This window comes from Camelina sativa, chromosome 4 (assembly GCF_030686135.1).
Source record: "Camelina sativa cultivar CO46 ecotype springtype chromosome 4, ASM3068613v1".
In the NCBI taxonomy this organism is placed as follows: Eukaryota; Viridiplantae; Streptophyta; class Magnoliopsida; order Brassicales; family Brassicaceae; genus Camelina; species Camelina sativa.
Genome location: NC_141883.1, coordinates 23077519 through 23098633, shown reverse-complemented (window position 1 = coordinate 23098633; position 21115 = coordinate 23077519). Strand labels below are relative to the sequence as shown.

At 35.3% G+C, this 21115-nt stretch overlaps 3 protein-coding genes and 1 pseudogene across 4 annotated transcripts; all 4 read left to right on the top strand.

Annotated features, from left to right (window-relative positions):
- Positions 1-103: 103 nt before the first annotated feature.
- Positions 104-934, top strand: LOC104781199 (large ribosomal subunit protein uL11y). Its single transcript, XM_010505804.3, has one exon. The coding sequence runs from the start codon at positions 247-249 to the stop codon at positions 745-747; it is 501 nt and encodes a 166-aa protein (XP_010504106.1). The 5' UTR covers positions 104-246; the 3' UTR covers positions 748-934.
- Positions 935-4923: 3989 nt separating this feature from the next.
- Positions 4924-7626, top strand: LOC104781198 (aquaporin PIP2-1). The gene is made up of 4 exons (XM_010505803.3): positions 4924-6117; positions 6619-6914; positions 7051-7191; positions 7284-7626. Exons 1-4 carry the CDS (start codon positions 5811-5813, stop codon positions 7401-7403), a joined length of 864 nt encoding a protein of 287 aa, XP_010504105.1. The 5' UTR covers positions 4924-5810; the 3' UTR covers positions 7404-7626.
- Positions 7627-8523: 897 nt separating this feature from the next.
- On the top strand, positions 8524-9897 carry LOC104781197 (putative E3 ubiquitin-protein ligase LUL2; annotated as a pseudogene). Its single transcript, XR_015597047.1, has 3 exons — positions 8524-8893; positions 8994-9483; positions 9593-9897. The product of XR_015597047.1 is annotated as a putative E3 ubiquitin-protein ligase LUL2 (transcript).
- A 915-nt stretch (positions 9898-10812) lies between these two features.
- LOC104784050 (blue copper protein-like) lies at positions 10813-12015 on the top strand. The gene is made up of 2 exons (XM_010509124.3): positions 10813-11432; positions 11614-12015. The coding sequence occupies exons 1-2, from the start codon at positions 10866-10868 to the stop codon at positions 12013-12015; spliced, it is 969 nt and encodes a 322-aa protein (XP_010507426.2). The 5' UTR covers positions 10813-10865.
- Positions 12016-21115: the final 9100 nt, after the last annotated feature.

Genomic DNA, 21115 nt, shown 5'->3' with positions numbered 1-21115 from the left:
AGTATAAACGGGCATAGTCGAAAAGATAAAAGACAAAGCCCATATAAATACTGGACTGGGCCGAAACATATAGAAAGGACAATTTGGTAATTTGAGCATAGGAACGAAAGAAACCCTAGTTTCGACCACTTAATACGTTCCTCTACTTCAAAAAACCCTGAAAAGCTCATTTCGCAGCAGCCTCTCTCTTTTCGTTTTAGCCACACTGAGAAGAAAGAAGAGCGAAACTCTCCATTTCACAGAACCATGCCGCCGAAGTTGGACCCGAGCCAGATCGTCGATGTGTACGTCCGTGTAACCGGAGGTGAGGTCGGAGCCGCCAGTTCCCTAGCTCCAAAGATCGGTCCTCTCGGTCTCGCACCGAAGAAGATCGGAGAAGACATCGCCAAGGAGACGGCCAAGGAATGGAAAGGGCTCCGTGTCACAGTGAAGCTGACTGTTCAGAACCGTCAGGCTAAGGTCACTGTCGTCCCATCAGCTGCAGCTCTCGTCATCAAGGCGTTGAAGGAGCCGGAGAGAGACAGGAAGAAGGTGAAGAACATTAAGCATAATGGTAACATCTCATTCGATGATGTGATTGAGATTGCTAGGATAATGAGGCCAAGATCTATCGCCAAGGAGCTGAGCGGGACTGTGAGGGAGATTCTTGGAACGTGCGTCTCTGTGGGATGCACTGTTGATGGGAAAGACCCTAAGGATCTTCAGCAGGAGATTCAAGAAGGTGAGATCGATATTCCTGAGAATTAAGAAAAAAAAAAGCAACAATGGTGTTTTTTTTTTGTTTTCTCTGATGGGAATTTGAAATGATGTTGTTATCTCTCTGTCTCTCCTTTTTTTTTTACCCTATTTTGTTTTTGTTTGGGAACTTAGCTGCTATGGTGTTTCAATTAGAATGACTCAAGTTTTGAAATATTATTGTTCTATGTTTCAAAAATCCCAATGGTTCTCTCTCTTCTTCTATCATTTTCGCAATTTAATTTGTGCTTTTTTGTTGAGTTGTTTTGTTTTAAGCTCAAATGTGTCTTTGTTTGATGATTAGTATCTGAAACTGCATTGGTGTTGTATGTTTTGCTCAAAGTTGGGACCTTGATATTGTTTGGACTATGGAATGTGCTTGTTTCGTGGCTAGTGGTTGTAGATGAATATGGGTATTATCATTTTGATGGTTATAAGATGAGAATTTCATGGTTGATTCAATTTCAAGACTGGTTTTTGATCACTGCTTGTTAGTGTTCACTGCATGTTAGTATCCAAAACTAGGTTCTTCAGCAATTGGTTCCATCTTGTTCAGTCTTAGTGTGAATCTCTCTCTCTACGACCTGATTTTGAATAACCCTCCCCCTCTTCTTTTCCTATATTCTAGAGGGTTCAAGTTACTTTTGACTTAAAATTTTCCAGTGACTGTTTAATAGTAAAGGATTTTGCGTGGTTTTTCTTCTCATGGGATGGATAATGGTCAATTGATTGCATTGTCTTTTGCTCGATTTCTGAATGATTCTAAAACAATACTTATTTTGACAAAACAGTTTCTCTTTCTTCCAAATGACTTAGCTTTCTTCTCTGTTTTGTAATATTTTGAGAGAATATGATGAAACATATGCGATGTTTTATATAAAGATTAAGACTTGTTTGTTTTCACTGTTGCACTAAATCATCTGCCCTCACAATATCAGATTCAAGTGTCTAGTTGAATGTTACAACTTTTTTCCCCCTCGAGCTTTTTGATTGTTTATCTTAGATTCTATATATTAGCCCCGGTATGTTGAATGAATAATATGCTCCAGTTGCAGTATAACAAATAGTCTAAAACAATGTGTTTCTGTAAACACACGTAACCAACATGTTTTTAGGGTTTCCTTTGCCTAAACTTTGAACACTTGCTAATTGTATTGCAAAGTAGCATCAAACTTCTCCCCCGTATGGCCCTTTTGCTTTTGGACAGTAGTCACAATCTGTTGATTGAATAATATTTGCTCAACCAAATTGTCTAAAACAATGTATATGGGAGAAGTTAGATATGTGAAAACAGAGCAATCCGATAAAGCCCATATTTACAAACGAGAAAAATCTGAGAAGTTTGATTGCTCAAGTTCAAGTGAAAACAGAGCAATCCGATAAAACCCATATGTACAAACGCCTTCACACCTTGGTGGAGTTTATGTTTTGGGTTTTCTATGCCTAAACATGGAACTCGTACTCATAGCATAGCAAAGCACACCATCAAACTTCTACCATATGCGTATGCAGAACAAACGTCAGTCCTCGATAACCAATCTGACAACAATGTTGAACGGCAAGGAAGAATTATGATTGCTTCATCATTTATAATTTATCGATAAAACGATGGAGATATAAATTTACTGATTTTGAATATGTCTTTTGTTGCTATAGAAAAGATAACTTGATCACAGCCATTTATTTTTGTTTAACCTGAAACAATATCCTTTCGACTTGTATAAGATCAGTGACAGTAACTAATAATAAAAATTCATATAGTGTTTAGGAAATTAGGAACCACTCGTTTTCGCATTTAGAAATGGTCCAACCTAAAATAGAATAAGACATTGTGAAAATGGAACGAAAATTATTAGTCAAGAACGAAATCTTCTGTCATGTTTAACGACAAAACAATGGGTGGTAAAAAAGAACTAGTGATTTTAGTGAGGTATTGAGATTTTCTAGTTGATAAATGTCTTATATATATTGCCAACGGGTGAGGCCACCGTGAGGGAGTATAAATGAAACAGAGGGAGTGAAAGAAAATTACTCTAAATGATCATATGGTGATGGGCGAGAGCTAATTGGCTAAATGACTATATTTTTCTTACATTTTTTTTTTTTTTTGCAAAAAACAAAAAAATGGTACTATTATGTTCTTGATAACATAATTATAGCACGACTTATCATTTCGGAAAAAAAAAACATAATTATAGCACTTTATTTCATTCTGAATAACAGAGGGTACGTATTTAATTCATAGCATGTGTATTCTAAAGACGTGGCTTCCCTAACCCTAATACGTAACTCAACAAAAGACAATCTAGGTGAGACGTCACTGTACCCCCAAAAAGGCACATTATTGTACAAGACTGGCCGCAAAATTGGACCTTTGAGAACCCATCAACAAAATAAACGTTGAGAAATTGATACGAGTGTAACTTCTTTGTGAGAGTACAAAATACTAGTAACGAAATATTAATAACTGTATACTTTATAGTGAGTCAGTGACTATATCATGAGAAGCCATATAGAGTATATTGTTATTTCACGAAAAATTAATTAAACCCATGTTCTTGTGGTAAAAATCGGATCTACGATGTTCTTGTAGTTAAACCTGTTTGCATTTTTAACAATCTACCATTATTAAAACAAAAAATAAAATCTCATGTGATATCTCTAAAACATACAGTAAAAAGGTGTAAATTTATTTAGGACTAGAATTTCAAATTTAGTCGCTACTAGTAGTTAATACTTTATAGTGAGTTAGTGATACTAGTAGTTAATAATTTTGTGGTTTACAAATTACAATGATCAACGACGAGTTTGTATGACTATTATTTTCTACGCACAAATATTAGTCGGACGTTACGATATAACATTTGGATGTACATATATATACCAAGTGATTATCATTGAATTGTATGTAAGTATAATAAAGTTTTAATTTCAAAGAAAGATAAATCGAAATATGTTGTTTCGAATTCGACTTTAGGTTGAATGACTAGTGGAGAAAAACTATGCAACATAAAACTATGAATAGATAAGGTTAATGCTAGTTTTTCTATGAATAGAAAGTGTAAATTTACCAATTGACAATAGAACGAATTAGATAGAAAATTCTAATTGTTTATCTTAGAAAAATATAAACAAAAATAGACAGCTGACGTGGAATATTCGTCTAATAGTAGCCGACCAACGTAGCCAAAACGATAAGGTTTGCCACATGGCAAAACTTTAACCATGGAACTTCATCTCCTTGTCTTTGTTTTTTTTGTTCGTCACATTTTTTATTTGGGTTGTTTTGTCAACAACATATTTTTTTATTTTTTTATTTTGTTCAATTTTCGTTTTCAGTCTGTTGTGTCACTTGTCAGCGATTTTTCGAATTGCGCAAGGAAATTGGAATTAGGATTGAAAGAAGAAAAATGCAAATGATTGGTAGGGTCTACGTAACGTGGCGTATTGAGAGTGGTTGAGTTTACACAACGGCTGTGCTGAGTTGGAATACATCAGAATGGACGGTGATGATACGTTTGTCGGGGCAATAGGGTCGGGAAGAGTCACGCGCGCCAGCCACCCTTTCACGTGTCACGTTTTGCCAACACAGCCACATTAGTAAGATTTTTAACCTTGAGTGGGAATCTCGACCCACCCCCACAAAACGGTACCATAACTTTACACCCTGGTTTTAGAGTGTGATATACCAACGACAATTATGGATCGGGTTCGTTTAGGCTTTGGTTAGTTCATGTTAGATCTTAAGCCTAGAAAAAATTATCAACTAGTTTAGTATTGAAACTACAAAGGGATTCACTGACATATATCTAACACTTGATCTTAAGACTAGAAAATATTATACGTAATTAGAGAATGACCATCGTTTTGGAAACAATGTGGAGACAACAAAATTGTTCTGTACACGTAAAGTAACTACACCCAAATTTTGTTCTGATGATACTGAACCAATAGCATAACTAGCCATGCTTAGTTGGAATGAAGAACTTAGCCATGCTTCGTTGTAGCAAAATAAAGTTTTGGAGTTTTGTTATGTGTTTTGAAGAATGAAAGTGCTGATTCGATTAAAAGTGATCGTAAAATTATAATTTTAAAATGCAATGGAACAAAAAGTAGCGGCTTTTCAAATTGTGAAAAATGACAGGCTATGGTATTATAAGACAAAAAGAAGAGAGCACCATATTGATTGATAGTATAGTATATTGGGTCGGTCTTAAAGAAAATGACATTTAGGTGATGGGGCGGCGAGGCTAAGTTAAAGTAACCATAAAACCTCCATTATTTACCCGAAAACAAAAAAATAGAAAATTTTGAATGACACAAAACTTATAAAATATTACAAAGTTGTGGTTCTGATAGCTCTCCACCATCATCATCATTCATCACTGATTGATATACCTCCAATTTCTAGGAGATATATAAAAAACAACTATAGTAATATATACGAGTGGATATAAAGTCTTGTCTTATGATATCATAAACTAACTAATCCCATATCATTATTATGTATTTACAGAGTAGATTTGGATCAAATTTTGTTGTCATGGACTTGGTTCAAAGAACTACGTAAAACTCTACTAAAAACGAATATAACTAATTAAACTCAAAAAAATTAAATCTACTTATTTATTTGACTATTTCAACACTTAAAAAAAAAAATAGGGTTCTTGTCTAAATGTATGATATAGATTATATGAAGCAATCATTAATTAGAATTGGTTCGAATTTTATTTCAGGACAGCTAGCTTATAATCATTTTGTCAAAGCTTTCGTCACAATAACTAATCATAATCATATAACTTTTTTAATTCATTTAATTTATTAAAAGGATAAAACAAATTCCCATTCCAAAAACAAAACCTTAGACATAGAAAAAAAAAAGCCATAATATAACGTTTACAAAAATACATTTAAAAATATAACAACAAAAAAAATATACACAAAAATAAAGTAATTAACAAGAGAGGAGAGCTCCCACTATAAAAACAGAGCACATGTTCCTCTCACTAACCACTCAACAGAGAAGCAAAAAGAAGCCCTTTGGTTGAAAGAAGAAGAAGAAGAAGAAGTTAACTATGGCGAAGGATGTGGAAACCGTTCCCGGAGAAGGATTTCAGACAAGAGACTACCAAGATCCTCCGCCAGCTCCATTTTTTGATGGGGCGGAGCTAAAGAAGTGGTCTTTCTACAGAGCAGTCATAGCCGAGTTCGTAGCTACTCTCCTCTTCTTGTACATCACCGTTTTGACAGTCATCGGTTACAAGATTCAGTCCGACGTTAAGGCCGGCGGCGTTGATTGCGGCGGCGTTGGAATCCTCGGTATCGCTTGGGCCTTTGGTGGTATGATCTTTATCCTCGTGTACTGCACCGCCGGTATCTCTGGTATGAATCTTCTTCACTCTTACTTTTGGTCCGGCTAAGTTGCAGATTATCCGGTTTATCTTTGAGTTTTAGAAGCACAATTAAACTGAGTAAGTTTTACTTATGTAAGTACAAGCAATTTCAAAAATTAGACAAGTAAAAAGTGAAATCATAGTATAAATTTATTTGGTTTTAGTCTATTCGAATTTAATTACTTTGCAAGGAAATATTTGTTTTGGTTGAGATCACAATTTAATCGGTTCAAATGTTCGGTTCCGAATCCAAAGATGAAAAACGAGTTATGTATAATAAAACATTAAATATGGGTCATTATAATTAAATCGGTTGAGCTTATCCGAATTATAAGTATACAGTATACATCTCAAGTCTAAGCCTATACTGTATTATTTTGAGCCATTTGACTATTCCGGTCTTGACAATAACTGAAACCGGTTAATTAATTACAGGCTGTGCCTTAAATTGTCAACTGATTACATTTTGAACTCTGTTTTGTTACCTTAGGTGGTCACATTAACCCAGCGGTGACATTTGGGCTATTCTTGGCACGTAAAGTGTCGTTGCCTAGGGCCGTATTGTACATCATCGCTCAGTGTTTGGGTGCGATTTGTGGAGTTGGATTTGTCAAAGCCTTCCAAAGCTCCTACTACACCCGTTATGGTGGGGGAGCCAACTCTCTCGCCGATGGCTACAGCACAGGGACTGGTCTTGCTGCAGAGATCATTGGTACATTCGTTCTAGTCTACACCGTCTTCTCTGCCACTGACCCCAAACGTAGCGCCAGAGACTCTCATGTTCCGGTGAGTCACTTATATATATATATGTAGTGTCTATTTGATTGTACATACCTAACCAAAGGTCCAAAACCGTAATGGTATTTAATTAGTGTCATTCGATTTCAGTCTTATTAATAAATTTAAATTGATGATATGAAAGGTGTTGGCGCCACTTCCAATAGGATTCGCGGTGTTCATGGTACATTTGGCTACCATTCCCATCACCGGAACCGGAATTAACCCCGCAAGGAGTTTCGGAGCTGCCGTAATCTATAACAAGAGCAAGCCATGGGATGACCACGTAAGACCTCATTGTTTCTCCATTATATTCAGCTTATTATGGTAATATTAGGGAAATAATTATTTTGAACTTTCTTTGATGAATACAAACAGTGGATATTTTGGGTTGGACCATTCATTGGAGCTGCGATTGCTGCATTCTACCACCAGTTCGTTCTGAGGGCTTCAGGTTCTAAGTCTCTTGGATCTTTCAGAAGTGCTGCCAACGTCTAAAACCCACGAAAACCAGATTCTCAATAATAATCAAAAATGAAGTTGTAATCTCTGTACAAATCTAAATCAATCAATCACTTGCAGTTTTCTAGCATTTTCTTATTTGTGTTTTCTACTTGCTGTTTTCGTGAATTTTCCTTCGGTGTAATTGTTTTTTCTTTCGCTTTTAATCGATCGAGTGAGAGGAACTAAAATCAATGAAATCAAAGATGTTCTTGTTGCATTGTGTCTTTACAATAGTACATTTTCATTACATAGAAGATCCTTAAAAGAAACATTCAGAACAAAAATCTTTGTTAATCTTAAATTTAAATGTCAAACGCAAACGAAAAAAAAAAAAAAAAGAGATGTTTCACTGACTGATCCATATTCTTCTTTTGGTATATTGCTAGTAAAAAATATATATACAGACAGAGAAATTTCTCAAGACTTGTAGAGTTTCCAAATTACTTCAGTAGAAATCTTTGAAAGTGATTCTTATAGACTTATAGTTATAGGTCATTTAACCAAATTAAAACCCGACATGAAGACAACTAGACAAGTATACAACCTTTTAACTTAAAAGAAGTGAACAAAACACACTCTTCCATCACACGAGACTTGTTTGGTTGTTTATAGCAAAAATGGCATAGCAGAATGGCATATGAATCTGTTTATACTATAATTTGCGAAGGTTGAATAAACAGATTCATCTTTGATTCGCTAATATGAACAGCAGAATTTCATCTTTTGATTGTAATAAACAGATTCATAATTTGTAGCTAGTGTGATGGAAGAGTTAAAAACAGATTCATAATACTAGTATAAACAGTTAATAAAATTCTTATTTGTATCCCTAGTGGCTAGTGTATGGCGGCCTATTTGTAGTAAATGGGAGAGATTGTAACGGTTTAGAAGTAACCGACCTAACGCAAAAGAGAAGCTTAGAGAAAGGTAGGAGAGATCAACAGACGAAAACCTTCAAGCGCAAGGAATCCCTTTTGAGTGAAGTAAGTAACATTACTAAACCGATATTTTATGGGTCGACTAGCGTGGCCCATTAGTTGTATCTTAGCCCACATATTAACAAACAGGTGTTAGTTGACCTCTCTCAAACTTCTTCCATATTGACCTAGTTTTTTTCAGTTTACCCGATCATCTTCCTCCTAATTTGTTTCATCTTTTGTGTAATCGATTTTCGCAAAGGTGGATCATGGGAAATGTATTTAGCGGTGGAACCGCCCCGAATATCACCGGTACCGTACGTCGCCGCCGTATTTAAACCCTAATCTTCAGTACCAAGGCAACTATCCGTCGCCGTACCAACACCAAGATTGTGCGTATCCTTATGGTGAGATGGCGTCTCCGGTTTCGTACGTAGAGCACCAGAAAGCAGTGACTATAAGGAACGACATCAATTTGGAGAAAGAAACTTTGAGATTTGAGCCTGATGATCAAAACCCTGGCAAGTTTTTGCTCTCCTTCACTTTTAACGCCTCTGTTCCTGGAAGGTAATGATCTTGACCTATTTGTTCGATGCTTAGCTAGGTCTCTATCTCTCTCTCTCTCAGCCATTTCTAAGGTTTGTTCTTATGGTTTTTGATTCAACAGCGTCACTGTGATGTTCTTTGCTAAAGAAGGCCAAGAATGTAACATTAACGCGACAAAGGAGGATCTGTTTCCACCCACAACAGTTAGTTTTCCAAAAGGTTTGGGACAGAGATTCAAGCAGGCTTGTGGGACAGGGATTGATTTCTCAGCTTTGTCTGAGGCAGATTTGGTTGAGGCAAGCGAGACAGATGTGTATCACGTGGCAGTGAAAGCAGAGGTAGCATCAGAAGAAGACGATCATCCTGAGTCTAAAACACCGAACAGACAAATAACTCATGCGGTTTTAGAGAAGGATCATAAGGGTGAGTACAAGGCGAGAGTGGTGAAGCAGATCTTGTGGGTGAATGGGAAAAAATATGTTCTTCAAGAGATTTATGGGATTGGTAGTACAGTTGATGATAATGGAGAAGATGCTAATGAGAGAGGAAAAGAATGTGTCATCTGCTTATCAGAGCCACGAGACACCACTGTTTTGCCTTGCAGGCACATGGTTAGCATATAAAATTTTCTTGGAGAGATTTGAGAAAGAAGAGTACTTTTTTCTTTCCTGATTGATTGCTAAATTTGATTTGTGTTTTTTTTTTTTTTGTGATTCGTAGTGTATGTGTAGCGGTTGTGCAAAGCTTTTGAGGTTTCAGACAAACCTCTGTCCCATCTGTAGACAACCGGTGGATAGGCTTTTGGAGAACAGTCAACACTAATGACAGGAACCAGTGAGCTTTGCTACGTTGCTCTTTGCCTGTTTGTATATAGAGAGAGAGCTTCACATTGTTCTTGTTTGTGGTATATATGCACTATGGAGGGATTAGAACTCAAGTTACTAACTATATATGTTCCAAGTGTTTTGTAAATCATCAGGCTATTTTATCTATACGGGCTTGTGAAATGAAAAACTTTTGTAGCACCCGCAGCAGCACTTTTAGAGACTTTAGCCAATCGGATAGCAGAGCGAGAGGCGTTGACAGAACGGCAAGCAATCCTTGTATTAACTCACTCGTTGACAAAACGGCAAGTTTTTTTCATTTCATAAGAGGTTTAGTGAGCGCATCCGCAAACTGATCCTCAAAAGAAACGTGACTAACTCGAAGCTGGTCTTGTGGATGTGATAGGCTAATGCAACATGCTTCATACGAAAGTGTAAACCCGAATTAGCACAAAAATGAGTAATTTTAAATGTTGTCACAATAGATCACCATAGGAATGCCTAATCTTGAAGAATTGAGATGACCCCCACTGAAGTTTTAGAGGCAGTAAGAGAGACGGTCCAATAATTTTGTCGCAAATGCTAAAAAGTAAAAACGTTCCAGCTATATATATGGGTTACATGGTAATGTATTCTTAAGACCCATTCAGTGCCAATATTATCAGAACCCATCTAGTGCCATATGATTTTGATGATTTTTGATAATGAAGAACACTGCGTAAATTTGATTGTCACAGAATTCGGGAAATTGCCACTTGTATATACTCTTCCAAGAGGTGTATATAATCTAATAATTATGGAAATGAAGAGATAGATGCAATAGTCTGCTGTATAAATCAAACTCAAGTTAATCACCGGACAGGCCTATATAACGAGGAACATATTAATATCTTATTTAAAATAAAATTAGATATCCCATAAAACTAGAAACACTAAAAAAAAAAAAAAAAAAAAAACCCAATAAGAAAAGGATTGCAAGAAACCCAATCAGAAAAGGATTCATCTACAGAATCCTAAAAGGACAAGGATTATGATTTAGGGATCGTAGAGCCATATAAATAGAGCACATATGTGACTTCTTTTTCACCAACACATCTATCCATAGGCCAAAGCTGAGTTTCATTAAACATCTCATCATCGTTCTACTTCCTATTCATACGATCGGAATCATGGTCACCAAGAAGATCTTTGGCTTCATGCTCGTGATCATGTTTCTCTTGAGTTGCACCTCGGCTAAACTATACACAGTCGGTGGTGACTATGGATGGACCATCAAGGACGACTCTTGGGCTGAACATAAGAAATTCCACGTCGGAGATTCCCTCGTCTTTGAGTACGATCAAAACATCAACGACGTCGCTCAAGTTTCCAGCGCCTTAGAGTATGATTCATGCAATTCTTCTTCTCCTAAAGTTGTTTACGACACCGAATATGATGTTGTAACCTTCAAGGAACCAGGACATCACTACTTCATCACCTCAAATCAATTTCAATGCCGCGTCTCGGGACTTAAATATGACGTTTTTGTCGTCAATGACCTGTCACCTCCGATTCCTTCACCACCACCACCGAGCAAGGTCCATGAACCGTCACGTCCGGCTCCTCCACCATCACCAAGCACGAACCATGGCCCGTCACGTCAGATTCCTCCTCCATCACCGAGCATGAACCATGAACCGCCACGTCCGACTTCTCCGCCACCACCACCCCCGAGCAAGAGAGGAAAGATCTACAAAGTAGGCAGCCCCGTCTTAAACTAATATGGGACCTCTGTCAAAATTTTAAAAAACTTAAAAACCCTTAATAAATTTTTTTTTTTGAAAAAATTGGACCCTTTTGCTTAAAGAAATTTTTTAATATTTGGGATGGACCCATGGCATTTGCCTACTCTGACATGGGGTAGAGACGGCCCTGAAGGTAGGTGATTCTAAAGGATGGAGCGTGTACAACAGTTACTACTATTACAGGTGGAGTAAAGATAGACAATTTCGTGTTGGAGATACTCTCTTTTTCCAATACAACAACAAACTCAACGACGTTAGAGAAATCAGTGATGATCTTGACTTCAAATCATGTGAACCAAATTCTACCGTAGCTGTGTACAAGACGGGACACGATCTCATTAAGCTCACCAAACCAGGAGTGCATTATTTTGTTAGCTTAAAGACCGGTCTTTGTCAGGCTGGCATTAAGCTTCGAGTCACCGTGCAACCATCAACCGAAGACGTTACTTTGCCGGATGTTCCCAATAGGCTCTCACCTATTAACCGCTGCAACAGGTGGCGGCCCTGGTTATGCATTTTCAGACCTCATCACTAAGCATTCAAATTAGTTTAAGGGTTTTTGTTGATGTTATTTAAGAGTTTATTTTTCTTTTTTCTTTTTTTTGGTTTTCTTTTGTTAGTCGTTTAATGGTTGAAATACATTGTTTCGTTGAATTTTTTTTCATATATTTTTCTTCAATTTTCGACGTCTCTATTTTAATTGATCATGAGAATATATGCCCATAAAGTCATAAATGTGAACACGTTCCATATAACATTGTCGTACATGTGTATTCTAAACAGCAACGGAAAGACTAGTTTAGTCAGGGATGCCTCAATGGATTATATAATTCCGTACGTGTTAAGGAGTATTTGGCGTACTAGATATTTCGTTTTAACTTCTTGAATTCTATAATTATGGTGAATTTCACCACGCCCCTAACGATTCAATATGCAAGTTAAACAATATTGTTCTTTCTTTTTTTTGTCAATTATAGATGCCATAATGAAACTCGAATTTATGAGTAAATAAAAAATCAAAGAGCCTAGATTTATCTTGATGCATGTGTTTTATGAAAGAAACGGCTCATTAGCATTAAAAAAATCAACGGGCCAATTGCTAATGAACAGCTTCTTTTTAGTTAAGACCAAAACCTAATTAGAAACATATTTAAGATAGCAGATATTTATTATTTTAAAAATAGTTCGTAATATATAAGTATCATCCTATTTTGAATACAATAAATAAATTACTGAGGATAACGATAGAAAATAATAATTAATTGATGATTTTTTTCTATATGAAAGAAACGGTTCATTTGCATAAAAGAATCAGCAAACTAATGAATAGCTTTTTTGTCCATCAACCGAGAGCCCTCTTCGCTACAATCCACCTTTTCTCTAGCCTTCTATTCAACCACTTTAGTTTTTTAAGACCATGTCCAATGGTTTTTTGTATTTTTATTTTTAAAATAGAGGAACTCTATAATAGAGGTGACTTTTGCTCCAATAAATACATCTCTTTTTTCCTCTAAAAAAGAATATTCCGTAGAAATTCCTTTTTTATATTACTATTAATATCTTTTACTTATAAAAGTTGCAAACTAACCTATTTATTTTATGAAACTTTCATAAAATTATGATATTATTTAATTTTTTAACATTCATAAATATTATTTAAATATCACATTTATTAAAAGAAATACATTGTATAATATTATGGTATGAATAAAAACTAAAATATTTAAGTTATTTATATTTAATAAGATTTTATATAAATTTTCTTTTGCAAATAATAGTCTCAAATTTTAAAAATATTTTTCTATACAAAAACCTTTAAAATTTTTCTATACGAAAACCTTTAAAATTTTTAAACCAAAATATTAAAATTAGTCAAATTTAACTTTATAATCAATTATCATATTAATATACAAATTAAATTATTATTAAAATATTTAAATCATTATTAAATTATTTAAATATATATTTTATTTATGGGTTTTGTTAGCTTCCAAGGATCCAAGTGACTGATCCAATCGCAAGATACTTCAGACTAAAACGTGGGCAGGTCGTGAAAATCATTCGTCCAAGTGAAACCGCTGGTTGTTATGTTACCTATCGTTATATTGTATAAGCAAATCTTAGCTTTTGCGGATTGGATTCCGAATTGAACGCTTATAGTTGTGAAACATAAGAGTAATGCTTCTGTACCAAACCAAATCTTGACTGTTATTTTTGTTTATCTGATATGAGAATTGAATCTTACGACAAATTTTCAGTATTGTGTTGTTCAATACAAAACCTCCACTTCATTAAATTATTATTAAACTATTTAAATATATATTTTATTTATTTTAATCATAAATATAAAAGTATTAAAAGTTCAAGGACCATTTTATAAATAAAAAAGTTCAACATTATTATAAAGGAAAAAATAGAGTTCATCTATATATAGAGGAAAAAATAGATATCTCTAAAATAGAGTTAAAAAGCAAATATAGAGGTGGGTTGGAGATGCCTTTAATAGTCAGACTGAATCTGTGAATCTCATCTTGAGCTCCTCACATTGTCCACATCATTAAGACCATAATCTAATTTAGAAACATATTTTAGATAACAGATATTTATTATTTTAGAAATGGTTTGTGTTATATCATCCTATTTATAATAAAATAAATAAATTGATGAGAAATACAATAGAAAATATTATCATAATTTTTTTAGTCAAAGAATATATTAATTAATATATGAATCTTTCCTTTATGTATGATTTATTTATTTATTTTTTGCTGCTTGGTTTCTATGATAGTGTGATGGGGAGGACCGGCTGATTTTAGCTTTTGTTCTTATAATGCAATTTAGTCTATGTTATGAACGAAAATATATGTATAATGTTATAGAAATATAGAATAATTGACGTTTGAATTTCCTTGAATATGTTAAAACAGTGAAAGCATCAAGAGTAATGTGATATCGCAATATATTGTATGATGACTAGAACATAATAAAGAGTTATGTGGATGTTTGTTGCTTGGTTTGAACAATGACTTAGTTTCACCACCTATTGTTTTGTTAATCGAAAACACTAATATTCGATGTGTATTTTATTCCATTGATCAAGAACTCTTGGTTTTGTTCTTTATTTTGGTTATCCATTCTTTGTGGTCCATTTGGTCCAATATTTATACGAGACACAAGAGCAATCAATAGTAATTGTAAATTAAACGTATATCAGCATGAGATAGAATTTTAAGAAGAAAACTAAAACCCAAGTGTAATTGTGTTGTAAAAAAAAAAAAAAAAGAGAAATACCTTAGGATAGCTTTTTTCTCTCAAATGTAGCATACAAGCTTAATTGTTCCTAATCTAGCACTTCTAAAATTATTATTATTTTATATTATTATTTTTATTTCCATTGTACGCTTCATTCTCGATAAGGTCTGAGAGAAACCCCACTTTCCATTTATTGAAATTTGGAGAGAGTGAGCTGCACGATACACTTTACTCTAATATAAACTTACAAGAACACTTAAAGCGGAATTTGTGTGTTCATGTGTAAAGCATTTAAGATACAACTCAATGAGAGTGTTCTTAAGGTAAAGAAGGAGTTATACACGCCAATATATGTTGTGTATACTCAAGAATAAGTATGAGAGGCAACAACTCTCTCACACCAAAGATAACCCAATAACCCTTTAGAATAATTTAGAGAATAGTGAAGAGTATAAAATGAAAGAAAGGTAGAGACCAAGCATTGCCAAAGCTTGGTCTCTCCATGAGATTATAGAGACTAGAATCTACCCATTTGAATGTATAAGAAACGATTTTGGTAAAAGGAAACCCCTCCCATTGGAGAGCTTATTTTTATTAATGATATGTGTTACATATTTATACAAGGAGTGAATGGGATATGTGTCTCCCTTCTAAACCTAAGTGCAGCGGCCACATATACATACACATATACACATTTGGGTGTGTAGAAAGTGACATGAAGAGAGAGGGGAGCTGGTCCCAAGCATGTAGATAGTGACAGTTCCAAAGTGACCTCTTAAACCAACATGTGACTCTCCCACTTGTTCCTTCTCTCTCTAATAGCAACTTGTGATCTTTTAATGTTATTGGATGCCCAAGAGTGATAGGGACACTTCCTAAACGGATCTTTAGGTCACATGTGACTCCTTGCAACTTTCATTGACTCTAAACTCACACGGGACCACCTTTTTCCGCCCAAACTCTATTTGAATCCTAGGGCCTTCTTCACTCCATTCATTGGCCCTAGGTTTGCACATCTTTATCACATATCTTGACCGTACATTTGCACAACTTCATCTCCAAGACTGACCCGAGGTTTGCACATTCTTCTTTGGTAGTTTAACCTCGGTTTAGCACATCTTGATCTTGATAACTTATGACCCAGATTATGCACACGATGTGGTCTTGATAACTTGACCCAGACTTTGCACATTTGTTTCTTGATGGAGAGTGGCGAGTGAACTCCCGGGTGTGTGACTTCTTCATCCGGTTTAATACCATTCACCGTACTCCACCGCTTTTCTCGATTCCATCACTGGCCAGAGTATGTCCTTTGTCGAAACAAGTCTCCTCAACCTCCGCCGCTAAAACGATTTACTTGTTCGAATCATCATCATCTTCCACCACTTTCTCGTAGGAAGCTTTATGATACGGCGGAGGAAGAAAAGTGTATCGATTGTAGTGATCTAATTTATTAGTACTCTTTGATTCACTCTTGATTGCTTCAAAAATGTCTTCCTCTTGTATGAGACAATGAAACTAAAGTGGGTGAAAAGATCAAAACTGCAAGATTTTTCAATTGTGAAATGGAATAAGAAAATCGAATTGGAGACAAGCTTTCAATTTTGGTAGTTAAGGGGTTATGGCGGAGCGAATCCATGTGGTGGTGGATGAAGATGAATCAATTAAAACAGAGTGTGGTGAGGTTAGTAAACAAGTCGATCTGGTTTTGCAAATGCTTAGAACGCTTGTTCAATTTGTCTATGGTTCTTCTCAACAAGTTTATGATGTGATGTGATATAGATTATGAGTGTGTTTGATTTTCATAGTGAAGAAGTTGTGATTTTGCTTCCTCCTATAGCTATGAATGATCCAACTTTGCATTCAGTTTGGTCTTTAATTGTTTCAATTCAAATGGAGAAATTAGTTGATAGAATTGATGTGATGAATCAGCTTGGTTTTCTTGCTGTAGATAATGATTGAAGTAAGATGATTATTATAGATGAAGGTTGTGTTGCTCCAATGTTAAAGTTTTTAAAGGAGAGTTCATTGATAGAGGGGAAAATCGTGGTGGCTATGGTGTTAGTGTTAACGTCTTGTGATAATGAACTCGGTGTTCCGATAATTGTTTACGTTCTTGGTGATTCTTCAGTTAGAGTCCAGTATCAAGGTAGCTACATTGGTTGCAAAAACGGCTGACATACGAGGTGATTAATCATCAAGTTATAGTCTTAACAAACACAAGAAACTTAGCAGAGACAAAGAACAAGGGAAGATATACTCGATTCCATGGCAAAGCTGAGGATTCCACAACACTTGGACGTTATTCTGGTATTGGTCATCACCATTTTTAGAATTTCTAAATATTTATGAAAACTTTCCTAAACACTAAAGACGTCTTCCTAAACATAATGAAATCCTTCCTAAATTTTTAAAAATGGGTTTTTGAGTCTTAGTTTATGATTTGCCTTAATGTATCACATATTACTCCATTAGTGAGGGATATTAATTTTATTTTGGTCACATCCTGATATTCAATCTTTATATACAGTAGGTGTAGTGATTTAATTTTGTGTCTTCTTAAATATTTATGAAGGCTATCATGAATTTAAGATGTCATTCCTAAATATTATTGAATCCTTTCTTAATTTAAATAAATGTGTTTCTGAATCTCTTTTTGGTGTTTTGCCTATATCTAGGCTTACTTCATCAATGAAGAGTAAAGATTTTATTTTGTGCATATCTTGGTGTTTACCAATGTCTAAACTTTATATGAAAACCATCATGAAGTTCATCCTAAATTTCAAACTTTTTATGAAAATCATCCTGAAACTCAAGAAATCTTTCCTGAATTTTGTGATATGCAAGCTTGTTTCAAGAGACTTCTCCAAAGCGTTGCTGTTGAGATTAATAACTTTTGGTGCTGCATATTGGAGGAGGACTAACTAATCAACCTCTAATGCGGAAATAAACACACAACCATCTACAATCACTTTGCTACATGAATCATATATACCAATCACATCTTAACCTTCACCAAAGAGCTCAAATTACAACAAAAAATCACTTTCACTCCATTAAACTTTTTCAAATTAGGAAACAAATAAAACACTTAAAGCCCTCCAACTGAATCAAAAACGCCCAATTTGACAAGCTAGGTTTTAGAATAAGAAGAAGGATTCAAACACAAAGTGCTTCAATTAACATAAACCTCATATGGCTATAGAAGAGAGAGAGAGAAAAGAGGTGAAAGCAGTGACAATCTTCAATTATGATAAGAAATTGTAACCTCCGTGTCTCTCTTGCGAATGTCACCGATATCTTTTGGATGTCATCGATCTCTTGCGGATGTCACCGATCTTCTATGGATGTCATCGATCTCCTGTGAATGTTATCGATCTCTTGTAGATCACCGACGATTATGTCGAAGCTCTGATCTCTTGTAAGCAATCAACTACGAGACAATGATGGTTAGTGGAGGAGAGACGCGTGATTGTATTTGGTCCAGGAAAGCGCGTAGGAGAAAGATAGCACATTAAGAAAATTAATAATTTTAGTGTTTTAATATTTAATTAGAGCATGTGTGCTAGTTTTGGAATTTAGGAGAGTGTGTGCTAAGTTTGGAACAAAAACTTAAATTTGTGCTAGTTTTGAGAATCTCCCAAAAAAACGTACATACGATCAAATACAACATTAATTTATAAGTCCTATTATCCATTCAATATATAAATCCAATTATCAAAAAACAGAAAGAAAAAATTTACTTAAAGTATTTAATTTAAGCCAAGATAAGCCCTTAGGTAGTAGTAGCCCTGGGCATTCGGGTATCGGGTTTGGGTTCGGGTAAAACCCGATCGGGTTCGGTTTTTCGGGTATACGAGTATAAGACCCAATAAGGTAAACCCAAAAATTCGGTTTCGGTTCGGATCGGGTCTTCTCGGGTTCGGGTCGGTTCGGATAAGAATTCTAATACCCTGAAAAAACCTGAAAAAATCGGTTCTCTATCGGTTTGGGTTATGGGCTACCCGAATACTCTAATTTTCTACCCGAAAACCAAAAATTTGCCATTATACCCGAGACTAGTAAACGTCTTTCACTAGTACAAACACCTAGTTCTGCAAATTTGACACAATACTCAATAGATAATATCATAATAGAATCCAAATCCATCCATGAAATCCAACATTCCAAGTCATACAACAAATCCATAATAGAAACAGTACTAGATAGTAGAAATTAAAGAAGAGTTTTCAAGTTCTTGCCAAAACAACAAATCCAAGTCTAATGACTCATAAGTCATGACATTAAAACAAATAAGTAGTAGGAAACTGGAAAACAAAAACACAATGATGGCTTGGTTTTGCTCTCCTTCTGGACCTAATACAATAAAAAACACAGAACAATATCAATCAATTGGTAAACTATACACTCAACCGTAAGAGACTAAGAAAACAATTTATGGTCGAGTCACTCGATAGAGAAATACCTCAATAGATCACTCTCTCAATCAGTCACTCTACTGATCTTTCAGTCTTTGAAATCAGGTTCAAACTCTGTAGAAAATCGAAGAAGACATAATGTTAGAAAATAGAAATCAATCGAACATTATTAAGATTTAAGAGATTAATACTGAACTAAAAGAAAAAAAAGTACCTCTCATAAGATCATCTTGCAACTCAATTTCAGAAAAAAGTTGTTGAATGGTTGAGACTCCTTTGTCATTGATATGAATCTCACATTTCAGCCACTGTTCAGTACACATCAACACTTCGATCATATAATGTGTCAAACAACTTCTGCTTGGATCCAAAACTCTACCACTTGTACTAAAAGCAGATTCTGATGCTACTGAAGACACTTGCATTGCAAGTATATCCTTAGCTATCAATGTATAGAACTGGATACTTCCCACTGTTGACCCTCCACCATGATAACAAATCATACTCTGAACCTTTTAGAATATTTGAAGTCTCCACATCCTCTTTCAAATACACTTCCAACTCATTAAAAGAAGTATGAATCCCCGTTTCTTTCACCATATCATCGAAGATCTCAGCCATATCCTCATATCCAACAGGAGCTCGTCTTTCATTCATATCAGTATCAAACTGATCTTGAGCCGCAGACCATGAATGAGAAGATGACCCTTCACTACTTTTATTCAACAAACTGGCTCTGGTATACTCATCATACAAATCTTTCAAGATATTCTTCACTGAATCAGACAGATGAGTAGACTCTACACTACTTTTACCGTAAAGCCTATCAAAACATAGCTCAAGAAACTTCATTTTCTTCCTTGGGTCAAACACACTTGCTACCATCACAATTCTGTTCATCTCAACCTTATCACCAAATGGACTCCAATACTTCTCCAGCTTTGCGAACATGGATGTCGCTTTCTTATGCATGTCATCATCATCTCTTGTTGTGCCTAAAATGGTAATGTTTCTCATAACAGAAACTATCTCATTATAGAGTTTATGAGCAGAAACAGTTGTAGAAGCTGAAAGAACCAATGTAGACTTATAAAAGATGCCAAGAATTTGAGCAAACCTCTCAACTGAATCCAAATCCGATTTCAATGCTGGCCCAACTCTTTTATGTCCATCCACTTTCTCCTGAAAGTAGTCATTGTAAGGTTTATCTTCAGCCTCCATCCTCTTAAATGCAACTCTGAATTTTAGAGCTTGTTCTATCATGAGATAGGTAGAATTCCATCTGGTCTTCACATCTAAAGGCAGGCTACCCCTTCTAAGTTTTCCCGATTCCACCCGAAAATCAAAGGCCTTGAGCCTATTCGATGTAGATCTTGCATAGTGTATTCCATTGCGAACAGCCTCCACGCTGCTACTGATATCACGCAATCCTTCCTTTACAACCAGATTCAGTATATGAGTAGCACATCTCAAATGCAAATATTCACCTTTCAGTATCAATGCATCACTTCCATACTTATCCAGAAATGCTGTCTTGAACTTAGTCATAGCTGAAGTGTTAGCTGTAGCGTTGTCAACAATGATGCAAAATATTCTCTGTATGCCCCACTCTTCCAAACAGTCCATAAGACAGTTACTAATTGTTCCACCCTTATGATCAGAAACATTCTTAAAAATCCTATGATCATCTTCCTTAATCTCCACATATCATCAACAAAATGAGCTGTTATTACCATATAACTAGTTCCAGTAGTGGGAGCAACCCATATATCTGTAGTCAAAGACAATCTCTGTTTGTTGTGCTCATGAATTTTTTTCTTCAATGCCTTCTTCTTCACATAAGTCTCGACAATATCTCTTGTAGCCGTTCTCCTAGAATGCGGTTTATACAGCAGAACTTTAGAACATAAATGTCTCCAAGCTAAGCACTCAACGAAAGCTAGTGGTAACTCAGCTAGAACCAAC